Source organism: Nycticebus coucang, chromosome 9 (assembly GCF_027406575.1).
Source record: "Nycticebus coucang isolate mNycCou1 chromosome 9, mNycCou1.pri, whole genome shotgun sequence".
Classification (NCBI taxonomy): Eukaryota; Metazoa; Chordata; class Mammalia; order Primates; family Lorisidae; genus Nycticebus; species Nycticebus coucang.
Window position 1 is genome coordinate 20,069,758 of NC_069788.1, and position 25,096 is coordinate 20,094,853.

The 25,096-nt window shown below is 40.8% G+C and overlaps 1 protein-coding gene and 1 long non-coding RNA gene across 2 annotated transcripts; both read right to left on the bottom strand.

The window, feature by feature from the left end:
- Positions 1-13,862: 13,862 nt before the first annotated feature.
- Positions 13,863-20,076, bottom strand: PTP4A1 (protein tyrosine phosphatase 4A1). Its single transcript, XM_053601738.1, has 5 exons — positions 19,943-20,076; positions 17,063-17,155; positions 16,527-16,657; positions 16,248-16,322; positions 13,863-15,289 (listed from the first exon to the last, which is right to left on the bottom strand). The coding sequence occupies exons 1-5, from the start codon at positions 20,045-20,047 to the stop codon at positions 15,172-15,174; spliced, it is 522 nt and encodes a 173-aa protein (XP_053457713.1). The 5' UTR covers positions 20,048-20,076; the 3' UTR covers positions 13,863-15,171.
- A 275-nt stretch (positions 20,077-20,351) lies between these two features.
- Positions 20,352-24,842, bottom strand: LOC128593611 (uncharacterized). The gene is made up of 2 exons (XR_008382386.1): positions 24,710-24,842; positions 20,352-20,491 (listed from the first exon to the last, which is right to left on the bottom strand). It is a non-coding gene; the product is annotated as an uncharacterized LOC128593611 (long non-coding RNA).
- Positions 24,843-25,096: the final 254 nt, after the last annotated feature.

Below are 25,096 nucleotides of genomic sequence, written 5' to 3' on the forward strand. Positions count from 1 at the left end.
TGAGGGGAAGTGGCTCTTTAAAAATTAATCTAGCTAAGAACAATAAAACACCAGTACAATCCAGTTAGGGGGGAGAGAGAAGCGGGTGGGGGGGACCACTGGCAGAAGGAGGAAGGGCATGAGGCGGGGTCTCCCCTAATGCGCACATTGTAAGGGTGAATAACACATTCCCTGGGTTAAAGGGCTCTTCTACAAATGGAACTTTACCCAAGAAGTGTGGACAATGTAACCTAAAAATTGTATCCTCATATTAATTTGAAAAAAAAAAAAACTCAAAAAAAATAAAAATTAAAAAGAGAGAGACACCTAATATCATATGAGTCAGGATAGAGATAAAAGCTGTAACTGGACTGATAACGTCCTCAAGGAGACTCAGAAGGCCTGTGGATAACAAGGACAAAAAGATGGGGTCAGAGGCATTCCTGGAGGGGGTGAGCTTCAAAGAACTCAAGATTTTAAATAAACACAAAGGAAGAATGACTGGGTAGCAGCAGGAGTCATTTCCACAGAGGCAATAATTAAAGCTGGGACTGGATGAGACTGGATGAGACTGGCGAGGGCTGGTATAGAGAAATGGACTTGCAGTGAAAGATGAAAAGCCTTGGGTGGAGGCCACTGCAGACTGCAAGAGTAGAGTCATTTTTGCTCCGTGAAGTGGGTAGAGTCAGGCACTGAGCCTGGGCTGTGCATGTGGGTGGCGCTCCCTGTCTGGCATTTTTGGCACATATATTTGTTGATGTTCTTTTATGGCTGTTTGCCTAACCACCTGCTTCACAAGGGCAGACAATCTACAATTGTCTCCAAAATATTATGGAGTCACAGAATAAAAAAAAAAATTAATCTAGTTAATAAATAAGACCTGGTAGAGACGGAATATTACAATTTTTCAATCTCTTATGAAAGACAGTCTCTAGGAAATGACCATCCATTTCTGCTAATATCACAGAGAGCTACCCAATATATATACCTTCTGATGAAAGTACTATCTGGAATGTAGTCTTATCAAACAAATGAAAAACTCTTAATCTGAACAAGTGTTTGTCACTACCAAGTAATAGAAAATATGAGAGAAAGAAGCGTGTTAAATAGCACCATGTGAATGCAGTCAGCAAAATACAGAATGTGAGACATTCTATAGGAAAATAACCCTATTTATTTAACAAATAAGTCAAAAAGAAAAAGAAGTAATTGAGAAAGAATCTATAAATTAAATGAAATGTACTGGGCGGCGCCTGTGGCTCAGTGAGTAGGGGGCCGGCCCCATATACCGAAGGTGGGGGCTTCGAACCCAGCCCCGGCCAAACTGCAACAAAAAAATAGCTGCACGTTGTGACGGGCTCCTGCAGTCCCAGCTGCTCGGGAGGCTGAGGCAAGAGAATCGCCTGAGCCCAAGAGTTAGAGATTGCTGTGAGCTGTGATGCCACAGCACTACCGAGGACAACAAAGTGAGACTCTTGTCTCTAAAAATAAATAAATAAATAAATAAAATGTACCAACTAATTGCAGTATATGAAACTTACATGAATCCTAAATTGCACAATCTTCAAAACATTTATAAGGCAATCTGAACAGTGATTGAACACATTGGATATTTGATGATATTGAGCAGTTACTGTTAGTTTTTAAGTGTGATAATGTTGCGGTATGTTTAGAAAAAATTATCCTTAGAAAGGCACAATGAGATACGTTCAAATGCAATGATACTGTATCGGGGATTGGCTGCAAATAATCTGGCATGGTAGAGCAGTATTGCTCTGGTAGGTATCTACTTCTGCATAACAAATTACCTCCAAATTTTGCAACTTAAAATAACAAAAATTTATCCCCAAATTTCTGTGTGTCAGGAATCCAGAAGGAACTTCACTGGACTTCACTGGCTCAACATCTCTGCAGTCGTCTGGAGGACAAGGGATTTGCTTCCGGCTTACTCAGTGTTTGGCTGGCATAAGTTCCTCAGTGGCTGAACCTAGAAGTCTTCTTTTCTTTTTTTTCTTGAGACGGAGTCTCAAGCTGTCACCTTGGGTAAAGTGCTGTGACGTCACAGCTCTCCCGCAACCTCAAACTCTTGGGCTTAAGCGATTTTCTTGCCTCAGCCTCCAAGTAGCTGGGACCAAAGGTATCGGCCACAATGCCTGGCTATTTTTGTTGTTGTTGTTGCTGCAGTTGTCATTGTTGTTTCAGCTGGCCCTGCCAGGTTCAAACCCGCCAGCTTTGGTGTATGTGGCTGGCATCCTACCCACTGATTTACGAGCGCCACCTGGAAGCCTCATTTTCTCTCCAGGCACACCTTTCCATAGACTGTTTGGGTGTCAGCAAGATGTGTCAGCTAGCTTCACATGGAAAGCTGTACTCTTTTATAACCTAATCACAGAAGTGACATGCCATCATTTCTGTCATATTCCATTGTTCATACAGACGAACTCTAGTATAATATGGAAAGTGACCACTGGTATACCTAGAGAAGCACTGTGGGCCATTTTAGGAACTGATTACCCCATTGAATCTGTTTTATGGATCAAGCCTCCATCCATCCTTGTCAGCCATAAACCCAATCTTTACATTGGCATTTCTAGTCTCTGGTTTCAATGTTAAGTCCAGAATGATTTTCTAATATAATCCTCAGGAGTTCTGGGTATTTCCCTTTCCTCAGTGCAGAGTCAGCTTGTTGAACAGACTGTAGGGAATGTTTGAGGGAAGAATCGCTATGAACACTGGTGGAAGATTTGCAGGATTTTTTCTCCCTCCCTTCCTTTCTTCTTTTCTTTCTTATGGACTCTACTGCGGTTTGGGAAGAATTCTTTCTTAAAGAAATCTCAGATTCTCAGCTGGCTTAGATTTGGAAATTGAGTAAAAATATCATGAACCCCACTACAGTGACCTGAATTATGCTTCTGACTAGAAGACCTGTGAATTTCCACCTATGACGTCAAGCACATTTTAGCATGCTGCCTATCTGTTTCACATCTAGCAACCCTTATGATCACTTAGTCATTGCCACAGATCCCAGTAGCAAAACACGATAATTGCCATTTCATCCTTGTGACTTTTTGTGGTAATTTCACCTATTTTATCCCTGACAGTTCAGCACTGTCACCTGGCCTCTAACATTCCAACATTTCGTTACTCCCCTGGAGCTGGGTCAATTGCTTTGTAGAATCCTGCACTGTTGATTCTCAGATACAGAAGACATCTCCTATAGGGCTCATCGTGGTTGTTCGGTGTCCTCCTCCCCAACCTATTTCTTAATGCCTGGAATGAAAGGCAAGTCCTATGGGCCTCCACAGAAGCTATGGTTCAGGTTGTACCATAGATCTAACATGTACCAATGTTAGATCCATGCTAACATTCCATTTCCTTCAGCATTTGGACACCTTTCTCTAAAGCAGTGGTTCTGAAAGGCTTTTCTTAGGACCAGCAGCAGCACCCAAGAACTTACTAGAAACGCAAATTCTCAATCCCCACCCTAGACCTACTAAATCAGAAATTCTGGGGGTAGGACCCAACAGCCTATGTTTTAACATGCCCTCTAGTGTTAGGCTACAGTTTGAGAGTCACCATCTAGGTGACCAAAGGTAGAGTAGAATAATTTTGATTCTTCAAGTCCAATCTGTGTTAAAATTTTCCATGTCACAGTTTACTTCCAAAAATTAAAATAAAATGTGCTTCAGAGAAAAGAATCACTCTTTTGTGCAAAACCTGAAAACATAAGAAAATTGTGGTAAGAGATGAAAAATAATACGTTGAAGAGGCTAGAAAGATAAATTATGTTACTTCCTATGGAGATCGGAATATATTTTTGTGTACTTCAGATAGGATGATAAGATTGCCCTGTGAAGATGTGATTTTAAATGAACTGGGTGCTGTTGCCAGCTCTCTGCCTATTGTTCCCCTACCATAGGGAACGTGAATAATTCTCAAAAGTTAGTGCAATGTAGCAAGTTAACCAAGTTGCTTCTCTTTAACTTCTGAAATTGGAAAGTACTGAGAAGCAACCTATAGCAAAAGAGGGTAGAAAGAAAGATTTAAGAAAGTAAGTCATCATGAACTTTTTTTTTTTTTTTTTGGCCGGGGCTGGGTTTGAACCCACCACCTCAGGCATATGGGACCGGCGCCCTACTCCTTGAGCCACAGGGGCCGCCCAACTTTTTTTTTTTTAAGACAGAGTCTCACTTTGTTACCCTCGGCAGAGTGCCATGGCATCACAGCTCACAGCAATCTCAGACTCATGGGCTCCAGAAATTCCCTTGCCTCAGCCTCCTAAGTAGCTGGGTCTACAGGTGCCCCCCACAACACTTGGTTATTTTTAGAGATGAGGTCTCGCTCTGGTTCAGGTTGGTCTTGAACCTGTGAGCTCAGGCAATCCACCTGCCTTGGCTTCCCAGAGTGCTAGGATGAACATATTTTTGTTGTGAATTTGTAAGCTATTATTTGTAACCAATATGTCACAAATGCTTAGAATCCATGACATCACATATTGTCACCAAATTAAAAGTTACTAGTCCTAGTTTTGCCTCAACTGTATTGTCATACGAGATGAAATTTTCAAAGAAAGAAAAAGTCAAAAAAACAGACTTCATTGATTGTGTTGTCAGATTATTAGACTTTTTTTTTGAGACATTCTCACTCTGTTGTAGAGGGCCATGGTGTCATAGCTCACAGCAACCTCAAACTCTTGGGCTCAAGAGATCCTCCTGCCTCAGTCTCCCAAGAAGCTGGGTGGGAGTACAGGCACCTGCCACAATGCCTGGCTAGTTTTTATATTTTTAGTAGAGTTGGGTTCTTGCTGGTCTCAGGGCTGGTCTCAAACTCCTGAGCTCAAAAATCCTCCTGCTTTCTTTTCCTGGAGTGCTAGTATTACGGGTGTGAGCCATTGCCCTTGGATAGCTTTTTTTTTTTTTTTTTTTCCTTAATCTATCTGGATGAGCTAGAGGTAGAGATAGAATTAGCGGGCAGAGTCGTTTTCCAAGTAGAAATTATTGGTAAATTTTAGGGCCTACTTCAGGAACAACCTTGTATGTACAACCAGTCAAGTAAGTCAGTGCCAATGCTCATACTTTCAAGTTCATCCTGTTGATTTTTTGCTGTTTGAGCTGCCCTTCTCTGATGAGTCTGAATATTTAGATGCACCAGTGAGAACTGTCAAACCTGGCAGCACTCACTTTCATGTGTGGCATGTTTATCAAACATAACTACAACTATCATTTAATTAATGTCTAAATATTTGCTTTCTTAAATCTATGTGTAATGGTATTCATCTGATAACTAGCTGCCCATGAAAATTATTTGAATATATTTTCACAACAGGGCATTTTAATATGTTTCTCAGTCCAAAACCTTTAAGAAGTTGTTTTGGTTTAGATATACTTGTTTTTTTTTTTTTTTTGTAGAGACAGAGTCTCACTTTATCACCCTCGGTAGAGTGCCGTGGCATCACACAGCTCACAGCAACCTCCAACTCCTGGGCTTAAGCGATTCTCTTGCCTCAGCCTCCCGAGTAGCTGGGACTACAGGCGCCCGCCACAACGCCCGGCTATTTTTTGGTTTGCAGTTCAGCCGGGGTCGGGTTTGAACCCGCCACCCTCGGTATATGGGGCCGGCGCCTTACCGACTGAACCACAGGCGCCGCCCCTAGATATACTTGTTTATATTATGCTATACCTAGTAGTTCAAGTTTAAATTTTTTCTTGTTAGTCTAAGTTCCATTAAGGCAAGAACCAAGTTAGTCCTCACCACTTTGTCTTGAGTGCCTATAGGATATAACGTTCATGCAATAAATGTCTATAGAATTTAATGCATGATCTCCTGATCCCAGCAAATTGAAAAACTGAATAGCCCTCTCAAGGCGAGAATTTTGCCTCTCATCTTGCCCCTTGCCCTGCCAACAAACTGCAGAGACCCCTTACCATCTTTAAAAAAGAAAAAGGTGGACTAGGCACAGGGCTCACACCTGTAAGCCTAACACTATGGGAGGCCAAAATGAGCAGACTGCTTGAGCTCAGGAGTCTGAGACCAGCCTGAGCAAGAGGGAGACCCCATCTCTACTAAAAATAGAAAAACTAGCCAGGCACTATGGAGGGCGCCTGTAGTCCCACCTACTTGGGAGGCTGAGGCAGGAGGATCGATTCACTCCAAAAGTGTGAGAGTGCTGTGAACTATGATGACACCATGGCAGTCAACCCAGGGCGACGGAGTAAGACTGTTTCAAAAAATAGAAAAAGTGCTTCTTTCCTAGATGAATATGTATGTATTGAAGAAAAAAGTATTTAATAACCAAATTTGAAATTTAACACTCATTTAATAAATCCTAGCATACGTGATAAAAATTGAGTGATACATGTGAAATACTGACTAGCAAAACCAGAGTAAATTTTGCAGAGTTGTTTTCTTAGCGTATTATCTGATTTCCTTATGATTGCATTCAAATTAGGGGAGAGATCAGAAATTTTTCTGAAACATTGTTCTCTACCAAAGGAAACAGGTGTTTAAATACAGTATATTAGAGAACCCAGGCGGAAGTGAGGAGTGAGGCAAGAAACCTGCTGGGTCCCTGGCTGAGAAGGGGATTGGTCCCAAGACTCCACGCGTGAGGAGCCTTCATCCCCTGGGCTGTTCCCACCAGCTGATTTTTTCCACATCAGGTAATATTTGAGTGAGACTTTGTGTTATGAGCAGTGCAAGGTCAGTTTGTGTCTTTCCATAGCTCAATTTTTATCGATTCTATTTCAACCATAAAAGCCACGCGCTAGGTGGACTTCCCAAGGAGACAGTCTCACTATTCCCATTCACTTTAGTCAGAGTCGTGAGCACACAGGCTGAAGCCAATCCAAAGGTCAGTCGATACAGCAAACCATACACAAAGTACTTACTCCATATCTAAATGTTATGGATAAAATTCCCACATCAAACAAAGCGACAACATCAAGATAAAACAAGATAGAAAAAGGGGTTAATGGACCTGTCCAAAAGGAGGGATGTAGACAAGAAGCATGCCCTTGGCCAGTCCAGCTGGTCATCAGGAGATGGTCACCAGCATCTTGCAAGGCAGAGTCCTCGATTTAGAAAGAGCTTTCCATGGTAGACACTGGGTGCTTATTGTGAATGACAGCAGCAGTCTCTGGAAGATGACAGGGCCTAGTGGTGAAGTCCTGCCCTTGGTGAATACTGACAATAAATGGTTACGTCTTTTTTCAATCTGGTTGGGTGTAGTCTGTGAACCTCTGGTCTCTGTTGGCTTGATGCTTTTTGACGTGAGTATTTTTCTAAGATGGAGTCACTTATGTCAAGAATGCTCTCTACATTGTTTACAAAAGGGCCATCCCTCAAGTGTTTGAGGCATTCATTGCAGACATGGAATTGCTTCCGGGGTGACCATGGAACAGCTGTAGAGGTATGGGGAGTGCAATTTCTTTTTTTTTTTGAGACTGAGTCTCAAGCTATCGCCATGTTTAGAGTGCCATGGCGTCATAGCTCACAGGAACCTCCAACTCTTAGGCTCAAGTGATCCTCTTGCCTCAGTTTTTCTATTTTTTAGTAGAGACAGGATTTGCTTTTGTTCAGGTTGGTCTCGAACTTTTGAGCTCAAGCTATCCACCAGCTTCGGCCTCCCAGAGTGATAGGATTATAGGTATGAGCCACCATGCCCGGCTGGGGGGATGCAATTATAAAAGGAAGGGTGACTGTTGGGACCTGCTAGTGACCACAGGCATGGAACCTGCCTGGCCAGCCTTTGTTGAATGCTCTAGCTGTAAAGAGTTTACAATAGTATGCTCACTCTCATTAATGTTTATTTTATTTATTTATTTTTTTTGGTTGCAGTTATTGTTGTTTTAGTTGGCCCAGGCTGTGTTTGAACCCGCCAGCCTTGGTATATGTGGCCGGCGTCCCAACCACTGTGCACAGGTGCCGAGCACGTTAATTTTTTTATAACATGAAAGTAGTTGTAAAAATATTTTAAAAGTAAAGTGGAGGTGTATTAAAACAACATTTTAAGTTTCAGCCTTTTATGTCAAAATCAGAATGTATTAAATTTTACTTTTCTGGCTTTTAAGAAAGCCAATGGTGCCTATGGCTCAGTTAGGGCGCTAGCCCCATATACCAAGGGTGGCTGGTTTGAACCTGGCCCCGGCCAAACTGCAACAAAAAAATAGCCAGGCATTGTGGCAGGCACCTGTAGTCCCAGCTACTTGGGATGTTGAGGCAAGAGATGGCCTAAGCCCAGGAATTGGAGGTTGTGAGCTGTGACGCCACGGCACTCTACCAAGGGCAATAAAGTGAGACTCTGTCTCTAAAAAAAAAAGAAAGCCAATTATCCATAATATATTTAAGATACAATTCTAAAAAAAATAATTAAAGAAATTGGCTGATGAATTATTTCTCTCAGACTGGATTCTTGGTTGAGAAGAAATGAGAGTTATTGGTTAAGTTCTGTGGGACCATCTGACCAAGACTCTTGGTGGGCCTTATTGTGGGCAGGTCTCTAAAACAGACAAGGAAATAAAGAATTATGAGTCACACTTACCCAAGTCCCATTTGATCTAGTTAAAGTCTGTCATTTATTCACTAAGTCTAGGGTTTTTTTTTTTTAGCTGTATATTCATTGAGTTCTTATCTTAATGAAGTTCTAGAGAAGCAAGAGTATTTTCATTAGTGAACATCTGTTTATAAAGTTAGTCTTTATATAAGACTACATCCAAACCTATTTATTGGCAGTTTTCTTGGCAATGTAGCCAACAAAACAGTGCAAACATTGAAACTAAAATTTAAGTTGCAGGATTTTATGAAGTTGTGAAAATTGTTACAATCAAAAATGGAGTCATGGGCGGCGCTTGTGGCTCAGTGAGTAGGGTGTCGGCCCCATATGCCGAGGGTGGCGGGTTCAAACCCAGCCCCGGCCAAACTGCAACAACAACAAAAAAATAGCCGGGCGCTGTGGCGGGCGCCTGTAGTCCCAGCTGCTCGGGGGGCTGAGGCAGGAGAATCGCGTAAGCCCAAAAGTTGGAGGTTGCTGTGAGCCGTGTGACGCCACGGCACTCTACCGAGGGCGGTACAGTGAGACTCTGTCTCTACAAAAAAAAAAAAAAAAAAAAATGGAGTCATTATTATTAAAAACAATAAGCAAAAACCCCCTGGCAAAAGAGCCAGGAGAGGCCATGAACAGAAGGTCCTCCTTCTTGTATGCCTGATAACAAAACTATCACAAAAGACTGCACAAAAAATGAAACCTTGAACAAAGGCTGTCACGACCTTACGCAAAAAATACTCCTGCAAGGACGTCTGCCCAGCAACTGCCTGTACTCGCATCATCTGTGTTATCAGTCTTCGTAGCCAAGGATAATTATTTCAAAACAATTATGTAATCCTCCTCATTCTTTTTTTTCCTTTAAAAAGTCTTCCTTTACTAACTTGCCTGTATACATTGCACAGCTTAATGAGAGTCTCATTTAGGTAGATGAAGTCAGTGAAAGCGATGTTTGAAAACTTAAACCACAACAAGTCATTGTCAGATGAGGATTCGACAAGTCAATTAAAAACTGAGAAAAGGATAATTTATATGAATGCCTTATAATAGATGCTTCAAGAGAAAATTATCTGAGTATTAAATGGTTAAGAAAGGTCTTTGGAAAAATTAAAGCCCTGGAGGATTTTTACAAAAATGACCAAGTGTATGATCATAGTGGGCAAATCAAAAGTGATGTCACTCCTCCCAAATCAACACTTGATTTCATTAAATTGAAACTGTTTCATGTTCATGTAGATGCTTCCATTATATTGTTACTTCCCAAAAAATGTGTGAAAATCTGTTATCAGTTTGGATGTCCTAATGGATGATGACAACTTTTCCCAAAGTGTGTCTGCAGAACACTAGTCCCAAGTATTTATCTATGAAAAGAAGGGACCCACAGTACAGGATATTTTCTGTCTCCCACAGTCTACTATGCTCCACTCTGCTCTTTGCCCAAAAGGCTTATCTGTATAGACAGAGGCTCCTTTGACCTGTCTTCCTCTTGGATTTGGCTAAAGGAGGGGAGGGGCAGAGACCAGCAGGACATCAGAGGGGGTGGAGAGGTGACGCTATCTATTCTTGGTTTCTTTTTCCCGCGGGATTGCCACAAATTGGCTGTATCCTCCCATTAAGGTCACAGCTTCCTCAAGGAAGTCCTTTCCATTTAGTTTCTCTGTAGTTTGGGTAACTGCTCCCCCCCACCCCCCTTACCCCTTCAGGCCCGTATCACAAAATTGTTAATTTCTCTTTGTTGAATGCTTCTCAGTTAACCATTGAGGGCATATTATCTGCTTTCTTCTGGGATGCTGACCTATACAATGATTAAGGGTCAAAATTCACACCAGCACATTAAAGCTTAGCCCAATATTTGCCAAACAATTATACCCGTAGGTACCTAATAACATTCCTTGAAAATATTAGATTACAAAATTCCTTGCCTTAAAAAACACAAAACCAAAGTTAATGGTTTATATTCTTGAAGGGTATTTAATTGTTCTGTGCTGTGTGGAAAATGATGTCCTTAGGTCTATTAAGGAAAGTATACATACATTGGAGCCTAAGGTTGTTAGTCATCGCACTGATTTCTTCCAAATGATAGTACTTTTTGTATCCAGTTTAGTTTTGTAATTTATCTCAATGCCTGACATCTTACAATTCATGTCTTGCAGCTGCCCATGTGCTTCTCCCCCGAGTTCTGCATCTTATTTAGCACCTTTAGTTTGGAAGGAAAACAAATTACCAAAGGTAGCTAAAATATCTTTTAAAAAAGGTTTAAATAAGCACTTATGGTTCTCTACTGAGCACAAACTTGAGTGCCTAAACTTCACATCATCTACTTTGTGCGTAGAAACCTTGTCTTCTACTAGACGTTTCGTTTATTTGTAGTGTTGCTCTGGAGCTGCTCATTTAAACCCTGATGTGGTGATCAATGTGTGCATTTCTGGCTTTTTAGAACATGATACAATTACATTTCTTTTATTGGTTGGCTATGTAACCAGTTGTGTCGCTTGAGTACAGGTGACACATGAAATTTCTTAGTCAAGCATTTAATCTTCACGTGAGATACTTCAAACCCCTTTTTGCCTTCTACTACAACTAGCACTGCTTCAGAGGTATAAGCTCCATCAGCCTGGGTCCTTATGATGACTATAAAGCTTAAGTTAGAAATAAATCTTAAAAATCTTAAGTTAAATCTTAAATCACTTCCTGAGATTTCAGGGTTTTTTGTTCTTGTAGCATAACTTAGCCTCTTCTGACTTACTCCTAAAAAAAGACTTTGCTATAATAGAAAAGTTCAATTTAAATGAAAAAAATTTATAGTTAAGTATTTAGATAGTCGTTTTTATGAAGAATGGTTTCAATAAGCAAAGAGTTCAAGAACTCATGAGAGCTTTAACAATTGGTTACGTAAAAAAGAGGCACATATCCTACATACATGCATATAAACTGTGTGGCGCACAGGAAAGGCTCAAACAGGTTTGAATCCCTGGTACTACCAAGTTTCAGCTAGTCACCTAACTGGAGTCTCAAATCCCTCATGCCTAAAATAAGGACAACACAGGATTACTGGAAGGGAATCAAATTATGCAAGTTACCTGATAAAGTCACTAATAAATATTAGCCATCATACTAACTGTATTAACCTACTGGCTAGTCTGGCAACACACATTGGACTTCCACTCATACTTTATGCATAATCTGTTTTAGTTCATTTGAGGCAGGTATACATTTTCCCTTGCTTTTCTTCCAAGATTCTGGTTACCTCAGATGTAATGGAGAGACATTGAATGTCAGACACTTTTAAACCAGCCTTTAATTTTTCAATTCAGGTTTAAGGAGACATATATATATATATATATACACACACAGACATATTCAAGGAATCAAGAATGTAAAGTATAAACATGTACAGCAGACACTACTTCGTGTATTTTTAAAAAACTAACTTTGAAAGAACTTCATAGTTTACATGTAAAAGAAAAACATTGCCACTTCTACTTCCCTTTGAAATATTCTCATCGAACTGCATTTCCTGAAACTCCAACAGAAAGCACTAAAGTATTCTCTTAACTATGGCAAGGGCTGGGGTACTCATTGCTGACCAAAATCTAATAACGTTCTTATGTTCGTCGCTATACTCTTAAATGCCTAGCAAACAGTAGGTATTTGTCAGATGAATACAGTGACATTCAAAAAAACAGAGTCCTCAGAGACTGAGATTCTGTAGCTAAGTTGGGGAACCATAACAACATTCTAGAGTGTTCTAGAAGTGGGTTGTGACTAGTTTTGGTTATGTCTGCACAGGCTGCTTCCAGGTCCAGAGCTGTGTTAGGTATGGAAGACTATCCTAGGAAAAATAATAAATGAAGGCTGCAGTGCTGCAGTGCACTGTAAAATGACCAATGGCACCTACTTCTATGGTTTCCCTTCACTAAAAGATTTCATCTTCTTGTTGCAAATCCAGTAAGCACATTACTTGATGTCACCAACATTATGGTTCCTTATAGACAAGCATAGGCAACTAGTCAATATTTACATCATCCCATTGAGGGTATCCAAACCCAAGTAACCAAATTTTAGAACACCATCCGGTAACTTTTGCATTCGAACCTCAACCCTATCTTTAAATATTTTTGATATAAAGAATCTTTTAGGATGCATTACAGGCATTCCTATAAGCTATATTTACAAGATACAAAATATTTGGATAAAAAGCAAATTTCATCATGTTGTACACTGTACAGGTAAGGTTTATAAAGTAAATTTACTTTTAGCACCATATATACAACCCAACACTGCAAATTAATTTAACTTTTCAAACTCAAGAGATTTTTCATTGATCATGATGGCACCTCCTCTCTCAATAGATAACAGATGTTAAATGTTTTATGGGCTGGTGCAAACAGTTTATTATTTAGTAATCAATTACACGAAATTACCTCCGTGTCAAGCAGGCTATACTTTTAAACTAGCCCCAATCAAAATGACTTAAGATTCAAAGAACTATGGGCCTCCAGTGGCCTGTCTTTTGTCCTGGCTAAATTTCATGAAATGAAATATATTAAGTGCCAAGCTAGGACTAAGAGATGGAAGTACATTCTTTGAAAAGACAGGTGGAGTATCACTTTTTACTTGGAATTTTGTTTTACATTTATAACTGCTATTAAAAAAATTAGATGAGGACATATGTCCCTTTTAGAGTAAAGAGCTATGCAAAAAAAGCATTTCAGATTACTCGAAGAAATGTAACATTTTAAATCTTCACTAGTTCAAATTAATTCTGAAGTTTATCAAGGTATATAATTATTAATGTCCAAATGAGAAAACTAAAGCTCAGATGTTGCCCCAAACCAAAACTAGTATAAGCCAGGGTTGGTGGCTTGCCTTTGTCCTGGCTATCTGGGAGACTGAAGTGGGAAGAATGCTTGAGGTCAGGAGTTTGAGGCCACCGTCAATTATGATTGCACCAGGGCACTCCAGCCTGGGCTAAAGAGCAAAATCCTGTCTCTTAAAAAACAACAAACTGGTAGAACACAGCTTTATTAAAAAAAAAAAAACAAACAAAGACAAGGTCTTCCTCAATCACAAACTGTTTTCTTCCTTAGTATACAACAAATTAGTTCAAAATTACCTAGACTTTTAGAAAAGAGGAAAGTTTATAATGGAAAATGCTTTTAGTATTGAACAGTTTTCATGACCCTAACAAATTTTGTCCATGAACTTACTAACTAAAACGCTGACTTCATTTAATACTTCATTGGTAAAAGGATGAGGACACTATACAGGAAATGGCATTAAGTGAAGTGCAATTCATTTTGTCTTCTACAAAATAAGTTAACTTTAAGCAAAACAATCTCAATGATGATAAATGCATTTCATTATTTATTTAGATGTTTAAGCTCTCGCACTAAGTTTTTACAAGCTGGTGAACACTGACAAATTATTTCTCCCACAGAACTATAACCACACACTCCCAGACAGTATAAATATATGGTTGAACTAACATTAATACACATCACCATTTTATCAATTACATAATAAAACAAATTATCAAGTATCCAAATATTACACAGCTCAAAAGGCATATATAAAATATTTATTAGATGTCTGCTCAATTCATTAGCAGAAACCCATTTTTTTTTTTTTTTGCAAGAGGTTGGGAAGAAAAGGAAAAAAAAATCACACTTTGAACAAAAAAAAGTTGGTAAACAACTTCTGATAAGTATGGGGAAAAAATTACAAGAATTTCAGAAATTTTATGATTAAGAATTGTTTTAGCTACAATTAACAAAGCATCTCTACCTTTCAAAAAATATTTACTAAAGAGCGTATTTCTACATGTCCTGCACAAGACAAAGGCAACATTTTGCTAAAAATATTTAATAGCCCCCTCCCATTCTTTTTTCAGGCCCTCCCTGTTAAGTTGCACCTCCGAGTGCAAACATTAAATTAACTGTAAGGCTTTTTTTGTCTGAAGACAGTAAAGACATGTGCTTCTGTACAATGCAGATTTTCAAAATGGAGGTTTTTTAATAACAGCACAAAATGAGCTTTATAGAAAGACATTAAATAATCAGTCTAAGACTTGGTAAAAATCCAAAAGAAAAAAAAAATCAATGGTTGAGCAAACCTGATGTATACTGGTATAAATGTGGGAGATGTAAACATAAAGTGAGCAGGCAAATAACCCAAGGGCCTTCTGTCGATGTCTGAAATGACTGGATAAACCACATAAGGTCTAGAGTGTTCATAGTTCCTGGGATTTTACTTCTGTATGATAAAATATACAAGTATTGTGCTGGGTATTTTGGCACCTAATCTTTCTAAATTTCTTATATATTGATAAGATTCTGGCATGGGAATAGATTTAAACAAGACATAACTCAGTAATACCACATGATTTCAGGAAAGGTCAATTGGTACAAATAATAAGCACATTTAAATGCTGAACAGCAAGAATCTTTTGCTTAGTGTCCAAAAAGGTTGACTATAACCCAAACATAGAGGTTGCAATTTTGTTAAGCTGTGGCCTGGTAAAACTGCTTTACAATACTCCTGTGGAAGCTTCATTAATCAAGCCAACATGTTGGCTAATACACGTACATTATGACAAATTAGGTTCTGTCTCAAGTTTTACTTCCAAGGCAATAGCATCAGGCACCCCAGTTTTATTGAATGCAACAGTTGTTTCTATGACCATTGGAGTCTTTGAAGCGCAGCCGCATCTTAGGACGATACTTCTCCAAATACAAAAGTTGCTTGCTGTTAAAAGCTCCCCGCCGCTTTCTGGGAGGAAAAAAAAGACAAAGCAATTAAAGCAAAATCCCTCTATACTCATTTACAGTCATTTAGTATACACTTCTTATGGTAATTAAATATTTTGTATTATTAGACTATGACTTGATACAGAAAAGAATATGGATAGGAATACACATCCAAATAGAAAAAGAAAAGTAAAAAGTTAATTTCCTAAATCTTTTGAGTGGTGGGTACAATTCAAAATTCACCCATCTATTTATATGAAGTCCAAGAAAAGACAGAACTAATTTATGGTAGTAGAAGTCAGAAAGAAGATGTCTTTGGTGGCAGAGGTCAGGACTATAAAGCCACAAAGGTTATGTCCTGAAGCATTCAAAATATTCTATACACTGTACTGGCTAGTTGCTTTATTTGTGTGTTATTAATTGATCTCCCTTCAAGATCTGTAAATTTTCATTCAAATTTAATTATACCTTAATAAAAATGCAAACCAACAAGCAACACATTCAGTTAAAAATTCAAAGCAAAAAAGAAAAAAAAAATTAAAGCAAAATAATTCAAACAGTTGAATTAGAATCTTAGTAATGTAATTATCTGCATGAAATGCAAAAAAGGGGTAAAATCTTATTTCCTGCTTTTAGTACTATCTTAAAAGCATCACAAGAATGCCAAAAGTATCCAATGTACTCAATACTAATATGAAGCCAGCAGATGATCTAATACATGCCCACATAAGAGAAAAACTCAGTTCAAGTTGGGGAGTAGAGAGGAGGAAGGGAGGGAGAATTGGTGTGCTCCCACTTAATGGCAAACCTCTTGGGTGTGGGACGTAACTACAACAGGGATTCTACCTAACTATTGTTTGTACCCTCACATTAATCTGAAATTAAAGAAAAAAGATCATAATGGTTACACAGGCTATTAGTAACATACACTGACATTTACGAAGGAAGTGGGAGAAGTGAAAAGCAAATCCTTTACTTACTGTCTTATGAATTGTACTGCATCTTCGTATTTCATTCCACCTTCAATTAACGCGAGAGCAACGAGCACTGGTGCTCTGGTAAGACAAGAATTTTGGTTAAGTCATTTTTTCGAAATCAAATTCTGGCAAATGCATCCCCAATCCAGAATATCTACTATACTTCCTACTTAAGTAATACCAGCAATGAATATTGACTTACTTTTAAAAACTAGAACAATTCAAAGTGTCAGTATTTTCACATTAATGTAGAGTTTTACAAAGATCCAAATAAAGTCTTACCTCCCAAGGCCTGCAACACAATGAACAGCAATACAACAACCAGGTTCTTCACGAAACTTGATTTTTACAAGACTTAACCAGTCATCAACAATCTGGTTAGATGGTGGTGCACCATCATCAAAAGGCCAGTCCTAAAGCAAAAGAACATTAAAATATTATAGATCTTTAATATAAATACTACACTAATAGCTCTAAGTTCCTAACATCCAAATGTTTCAAAAGCATTTTTATTTTAATGTTAAATTGCATCTTATTAGACCCTACTGTCAATAAAAAGTAACTGAATACTCAATCTTTACAAACATGTTTCTTTACTTAAAACCACTGCTTATCTTTGGCATGTGGGGCCAGTGCCCTACTCCTTTGAGCCACAGGTGCTGCCCACCACTGCTTATCTTTTATCTTTCTTTATTTGGAAATTAAGATACTGTATAATATCTTAACTTAAAAAAAAAAAATCAGGCTTTTTGAAGTCTGCAGCTTACTTAAACTTTTATAGTACAGTATTGTAAGCACATAGGAACTATTATACTTACGAGAACATGGATGCCTTCTTTCTCCACAAGAGTAGTGTCATAAGTTGCTTCACACACTCTTACTACTGTGGTAACTCCATACTTCTTAAGTTCCTAGATAAAACATAAATTAAAAAAAATAATGAAATCTTCACAATGACATCCCTATTGTTCAATTAGCTATTTTGATCCTATCTCATAGGCAGGTTTGCTGGTTAACAGAAAACCATGAAAAAAAATTGATAGAAACTATAGCCAGGCATTGTGGCGGGTGCCTGTAGTCCCAGCTACTTGGGAGGCTGAGGCAAGAATCACTTAGGATGGCACCTGTGGCTCAGTGAGTAAAGTGCAGGCCCCAAAACCGAAGGTGGCAGGTTCGAAGGGTTCGAACTCTGCCCCGGCCAAATGGCAACAACAACAAAAAATAGCCGGGCATTGTGGCGGGTGCCTGTAGTCCCAGCTACTTGGAAGGCTGAGGCAAAAGAATTGCTTAAGCCCAAGAGCTGGAGGTTGCTGTGAGCTGTGACGCCACAGCATTCTACCGAGGGTGACAAAGAGACTCTGTCTCTAGAAGAAAAAAAAAAAAAAAAGAGAATCGCTTAAGCCCAAGAATTTAAGGTTGCTGAGCTAAGGCACTCTACGGAGGGTGACAAAACGAGTCTTAAAAAAAATAAAAAATTGGGCGGCGCCTGTGGCTCAGTCGGTAAGGCGCCGGCCCCATATACCCAGGGTGGCGGGTTCAAACCCGGCCCCGGCCAAACTGCAACCAAAAAATAGCCGGGCATTGTGGCGGGCGCCTGTAGTCCCAGCTACTCGGGAGGCTGAGGCAAGAGAATCGCTTAAGCCCAGGAGCTGGAGGTTGCTGTGAGCTGTGTGAGGCCACGGCACTCTACCGAGGGCCATAAAGTGAGACTCTGTCTCTACAAAAAAAAAAAAAAATAAAAAATTCGGGCGGCACCTGTGGCTCAGTGAGTAGGGCGCCAGTCCCATATGCCGGAGGTGGCGGGTTCAAACCCAGCCCCAGCCAAAAAAGAAAAAAAAAAAGAAAAAATTGGTAAAAACGATGTATTTTTAAACATGGAAGCAAAATCCCCTTTTCTGGGGACAGGGTCTTGCTCTGCTGCCCTGGCTACAGCGCAGAGGCATCCTCAGAGCTCACAGCAACCTCAAACTCTCAGGCTCAAGCAATCCTCCTGCCTCAGCCTCCCAAGTAGCTGGGACTACACGCATACAGCACACCTGGCTAATTCTATTCTTTCTAGAGATCAGAGTCTCACTATCATGATGCAAGCTAGGCTTGAACTCCTGGGCTCAAGTGATCTTCCACCTCAGACTCCTGTTATAAGAGTGAGCCACCACACTGTGCAGTAAATCTTGGCTTAAATTTTATTATTTTTTAGAGACAAGGTCTCTCTGTCACCTGGGATAGAGTGCAGTAGCATGACAGCTTACTGTAATCACACATTTCTGGGCTTTAGTAATCCTCCTGCCTCAGCCATCCCAAGGTGTATGCCACCATGCCCTAATTTTCTTACTTTTTTAAGAGATGAGGTCTTGCTATGTTGCCTAGGCTGGTCTCAAAGTCCTGGCCTCAAATGAACCTTCTCCCTTCAACTCCCAAAGTGCTGAGATTATAGGCATGAAGCCACCGTGCCTGCCTCCATGTATTTTTAGGCAGTGGTGGCTCGCACGTATAATCCCAGAACTCTGGAAGGTCAAGATAGGATCGCCTGAGCTCAGGAGTTCAAGACCAGCTTGAGCAGGGTGAGACCCCATCTCTACTAAAAATAGAAAAATTAGCAAGGCTTTTTGGTAGGTGCGTGTAGTCCCAGCAACTGAGGCAGGAAGATCACCTGAACCGAGGAGTTTGAGGTTGCTGTGTGAACTAGGCTAACACCAAGGCACTCTAGCCAGGGCAACAGGGCAAGACTCTGTCTCCAAAAGAGAAAAGGTATTTTTTTTCCCCTTTAAAACTTGTGGCCCTTCACATACTGAAGTTGTTTACAGTCATGGTAATACTGGATAGACTGGGATGAAACAGTGAGAGGCGTAAAAACAGTAAGGTCAAAAGTAGATATAACCAAAGGAATATACAACTAATCCAGTAAATAATCTCAATATAATTACACTAGTCAAACTTTACTCATTTGAAGTACATAATATTAAGTCTTGAAAGTATATTCAGATTCTAAAACTTGAAAATACAGTAAAAAACCCCACATATTTTAAAATATAGGCTTCAAAAATATATTATTAATTTTAACTCTCCTAAGATTTAAATAATGTTTAGATGGTAATCTAAAACAAAACTATTATCTGAGAGGCCTATTTGCTATTTCTGAACACCTATATTTATTAATAAAATATGTATGTGTGCAGATACGTTCTGCATTCATTATATAACTTATTTCTAATAAGAGGTGAGGTCAATAGTGAGACAGTTTTGGCTATGTATTTAACCACCAGGAAGAAGCAGAATTAGATGAAAAATAATTCTAAGCATCACATCAGGACAGGACTTACAAACTCAGATGCATAAACTCATAAATCCAAACAGGACATGTCTTTCTCAAAAATGTATAAAAAAAATTTACCTCTAAAGACGACATATATATAATAGAACCCCCATAGTTTGCCACCTTAAGTTGACCCGACTTTCACAGATGGACATGCACCACATGTACAGATCAGTACCGCAGGCCTAGTTCCTTATGTTGATTACCTCTGTACGTCTACCAGTTTGTTACAGTCCCTTGGGTGGTCAACTTACAGAAGGGTTTATGGTTATTTTATTTCTGGTAATTGGTACTGTAGCATACCACCTCCTATTTTCCAAAATAGTATTTATTTTGTTAGATATAAGCCCAATTATTTAATTGTAATCAAAGTATCAAATCTTACCTCTATAAATTTGTTTAAGGTCGCATTGGTTGGATTGTGTGTAATAAGAAATCTCATGTTCTTGTATGTGACTTCTACAGGAGCTGGGCGGTTCATTCGAGCCATGTTAATTTAGTTAAAAAACACTCAAAAGGGTTATGAAAGAATTTAAAAAATTGAATACAGAAATGATGCAAAGAAACTGAAGTCTACTTCAATATACTCCACTTGAAATTCTCAGTGCTTTGAGGGTGAAGTTGGAAGTAATGATAAATGAAATGACCCTCCTAATAAGAAGCAGCAATTCTTCAATCCAGTAATACTGAGGCAACAGAAAGGAAGTGCACTGAGGTTTACCCCATCCAGGTCGGAACTCTTGTAAAATGCTCTGCAGATTTCAAGTCAACCCTTCTGTGTCCAGGTTAACCACTCTTACGGGGGCTTCTTGGTGGAGTAGTAATGAATTTCTACAGTTCACTTGTCTGCATAGAGGTCGTGCTGTGCCTGGCAGTAATCTCCACTGCCCTTCAGAAACTCCATAAATGTGTGACCAAGAACACCACAGAACTGCTGTTTAAAAGAAAAAGAAAGAGATAGAGAGAAAAAAAAAAAAGTTATTTTCTAATTCAAAAGGAGCTACTTAAATGCACAAGTTATCTTTTCAAATTGGAGCCCAAACTGCTTTTTCAACTTTTACTTATACCACAAAATTCAAGGGCTGACTGCAGATTAAATCAATAAGCATACAATTAGATAAACTGAAATCAATGATCTAGTATTACAATATTCCTCAAAGAAAACCATTGTTAGATTTGCTAAAAATCCTATATATGTATATTTTCTTCTATTAATTGTTCTTTTTTTTTTTTTTTTTTTTTGGCCGGGGCTAGGTTTGAACCTGCCACCTCTGGCATATGGGACTGGCGCCCTACTTCTTGAGCCACAGGCGCCGCCCTATTAATTGTTCTTTTAATAGTTATTTGTTTACTTTACATTGTTATTAATTATATATACAGCTGTTGATTTCTCCAACAAAACATTTTGCACATTAATACAAACTTCACGAATACTTTGAAGGCATTAGTCCTTGTGGTTTACCTACCTTGTATACTTAAAGACACTGAAGTTCCTTTTCAATTTTTTTAACCTTCATATTTATTTATTAAATCACTTTGATAGAAGAGAGAGGAAGATGTTGGCTACATGGCATTTTTACAAAGAAAGCTAATTCATACTTTTTTTTTTTTTTTTTTTACTGACAGAGTCTGGCTATGTTGCCCAGGCTGGAGTACAGTGGCATTATCACAGCTCAAAATTCCTGAGCTCAAGGGATCTTTTTGCTTCAGCATCCCAAGTTGCTGGGACTTACCTGTATGTGCCACCAGGCCCAGCTTATTTTTTTTTCTTTTTAAATTTTTTCTTTTGTTAGTAGAGACAGAGGGTGGTCTTGACCTCCTGCCTTCAAGTGTTCTTCCTGCCTCAACCTCCCAGAGTGCTGGGATTATAGGTGCGAAACACCACACTCAACCGGTTACTAATGCTTCTTTATGTAATTATTTCTTAATGATTGCCCTCTTCAAAAATTAAAATTTGAAGCCACCGTCAACATTTTCCTTTTGTACTTTTATCATTTCTTCCTTTTTAAATTAAAAAATATACAAAATGGCTTGTACCATTCTACAATAAATAAAATTCTTATAATAAAACTGGCTCTCAAAAATTCACCAACTCCTCTAAAGACAAGAGTACCTTTACCAATATATACTTTTTAAAGAGAAAGGCCAATTGTCAAAACGCATTCCTATAGGCAACCTCATTTTATCCCTAATAATGTATTAATTTGTTATTCCCATTTACAACTATAAAAAGTCATATTAATATTTTGTTTCAAAACAAAAATTTCACTAATCTAGTCTAAAGCTGAACTCTACCATAGAAGAGGATGAAGAGATGGTGTCAAGGAAGAGGTGGCAGGATGTAAATCATCTTAGACTTCTTTCATAGGCCTTGAAAGGAAGACCACCAATAAATACGAATGTATTTATATTTTCCCTAAATTCTCCTTTAACAAGTCTTATGCCAACGCCAACATTACATGAATACTCACAGCATATTTTCAAAATTATGTACACTAAAAGCAGTAATGTGAATAATTATCCTACTTCCAAATAGTTTATAAGGTACCTCTTATGCATTGGGGAGAAAAAAGGGACAAAGAAAATATTAAAAGATTAACAAGAACACTAAGTGACAGCTACTACCTCAAGCATTTCATATGTTCCATTAGTTTCTATGCTTTAAGCATTTGAAAAACTTAAATTTGAACTATCTGCTCCCATTTTCATTCTACAACTTTAAATATAGTCCCACACTATAATTTCTAGAACTTAAATGGTATTCTATCAGGTCACAAAAAACATCAAGTCAAAAACCCAGTCTATTTTTCTGGCAAAACAAATGTTCTAACACTAGGAATCATTTATTAAAAGGTCCCAAAAGGAAGACAGTTTTGATCATTTCAGGTTTGTTCAAATGAGCCCTCCTAGGTTACTTCACTTACTTGCTGAGTTAAAAACTGTCTAAATAATAAAAAAAAAACTGTCTAAATCATCAAAGACATCAATCACTATTACAGTGACTGGAGACTGCGGTAATATACTTTCACCTCTTCTTAAATTTAATAAAAAGCACATTTGGACACTTTCCTGATGATATTAAGTTAATTTAAAAAACTTTAAATCTTTACAAACGACTTATCACAATATTCTGATTTCCAGGTACTATTCTAAGTTCCAGGTAGTATCTTTTTTTTCAATTGAAAGAATTGATTTGGGAAAGTATTTGCCTACAGGCGAGGGTGACCATATACCCTCCTGTAAGCACTTTCAACAGAAGGCAGAGAATGCAATACAGAAATAATTCATTTCCTGAACTGTTTTTTTTTTTTTTTTTAACTGTGTGGAGGAGCCACAGTTTAAAAAACAGGCCAAGGGAACACGTCTAATTAAGTAGTGATGACTGCTGGCATCTTTCTGCTAGGACCAAGCCACTCTCCCATTCCCAATTTCCTTCCCACAGGAAAAAAAAAATCCCTAGTTTTTCCTGTGAGGCAGTTCAGAAAAACCAAGGGACATTTCCTCCCACTTATCAGGTGCCTCACATTCAACAGAGTACGCATGAGGGGGCACAGGGGAAAAGAACATTTTCCGTGCAGAAGCAAGTCAGTCTGTCAGATTGCAGAGTCGAGCGTTGGCTCGGTATTTTGGCTGCGTCAAATACCGCTGGAAAGTCTGTTCTGCAGCTAGGTCTTAGTAACGCACCTAATAAAGCATGCATAAAATACTACCTACTATTGGGAATGATCTTTCTAGTTTTCAACTGATTAACTGCCACTAAACAAAATTCATGCGAAAAGAGTTAACAGGAAGTATTGCCTCAGAATCTGGATCTTAAGCAGGTCAACGGTTCCAACTACAGTGTAAATAACAACTTAATACTCTTGGAATGGTGGAGTGTTCCACGGACAGAAGATTAAACCCCAGATCTCGCTCTGGTTGGCTACTGCGGCCACAAACCAAGCAGGCAACAGCACATTACACTCCGGATTTCAGGAACAGTTCTAAAACTGTCCCCGATTAAAAGGCGCCATCCAGTGCCTTTCCAAAATTGGCAGAAAAAAACGCATGCCTGTGCCCAGCCGGGGACTCCTCCGTTTCGGTGTTACCAGTAGCCCTGACAGTTTCCAAGGTGCCTGACCCAAGCCATTTCTCCACGACTTGCCCAGGGAATGGACAAGCCTCAACTTGTTCCCAACATCCAGAGCCAGGGGTGGGGCGCTAAATCCGGAACTGCTCGAATTACCAGGTGGAGACTGACAGAGGAGGGCGGGGCAGGGCGCCGGTGCTCTCACCTGGCCGATCACGGCGCAGGCCCCGGCAGGGCTGCAGCTCGCCAAGGGCCCCCGATGGCCGCCGCCCGGTGTACGCGGCGGTGCGCGCCCCGGCCCGCCCGCGGCGCCCCCTTTCCGCGCCGCAATCACGGGTTCGCGCCGCGCCTTCAGTCAGGCGCGGGCGCCGAGGCCATTTTGTCTAAGGCGCTGGTCCCAGCCACGGAGCAGAGGGGTGGCTGCCCCAGGCTGCTGTCCCGCGCCGGCCCCCGAGCTCCGAGAGCTTCGAGCCGAGACCGTTACCGGCCACGCCGGGCCGCCCCGCCTAGCCCACGCCCGCCCGGATCTGGTGGCTATCCCGTCGCCACCGCGCCCTCCCCGTATCCGGCTCCGCAGTGACACGCGTAGCCCTCGCCCCACCCCGGGCCACGTCTCCTGCTCCCAGCGCGGCCACTCTCCTTCCGCCGAACAAAGGGGGCCCCGGGACGCCGCGGAGCCCGCCGAGCCCGGACGAGGCGCGCCAGACCGGAGGGCCAAGGGCGGAGGCGGCGGTCACAAAGCGGCTTTTGTGCCGCCCCGCCCGGCTTGCTGCGGCGGCCGAAGCCGCTCCCGCCGCGCCGCACAGGCCGGGCCGCACCTCCCTGGCTGTCCCGGGTTCCGGAGGGACATGGAAGCCGGTGCCTCCGGGGGGCAACCGCCACTCCGCAAGCACCGGCGTCCGCCTCCCCCCAGCCGGCCGCCACTAGCCGGCCATAGGGCCGTCACCTGCCCGACCCCACCCGGGACCATAGCCCGAGGGAACGGGGGGGAGGACGCTGGGCTCCGAACAAAGGCGACGGCAGGGTTGGGAGGGCCGGTCGCGGATTCCTAGCCCGAAAGGCGGCGGTGAGACGGCTACTCACAGGAATATGTTTACTCATTGAAGATTGTGGCCTAATCATACAGCCGGTCCCGAGGCGGCGGCGACACAGGCGGCAGCAGTGGCGGCGGCTGCAGGGCAGGAGGCGGCGGTGGTCGTCGCGGGGAGGCGGCGGCGGCGATGCAGGCGGCGGCGGGGGCACCAGACTCTACCATGCAGTGAGCGGCTCAGACGAGAGCGCGTAGCCTAGCCGGCCCGCAGCCGAACCAGCCAATACGCGCGCCGAGGCGCCTTTGCGTCACAAGCCCTTCCCTTTATAGCCCGCGCGACGTGCGAAACCCCGGCGGCCAATCGCAGCCCGAAACTCTGGGCCCCGCGCCGGCTAGCGGGGGCGGAGGCCCGCCCCCCGCACACGTCAGCCCGCGGCGGC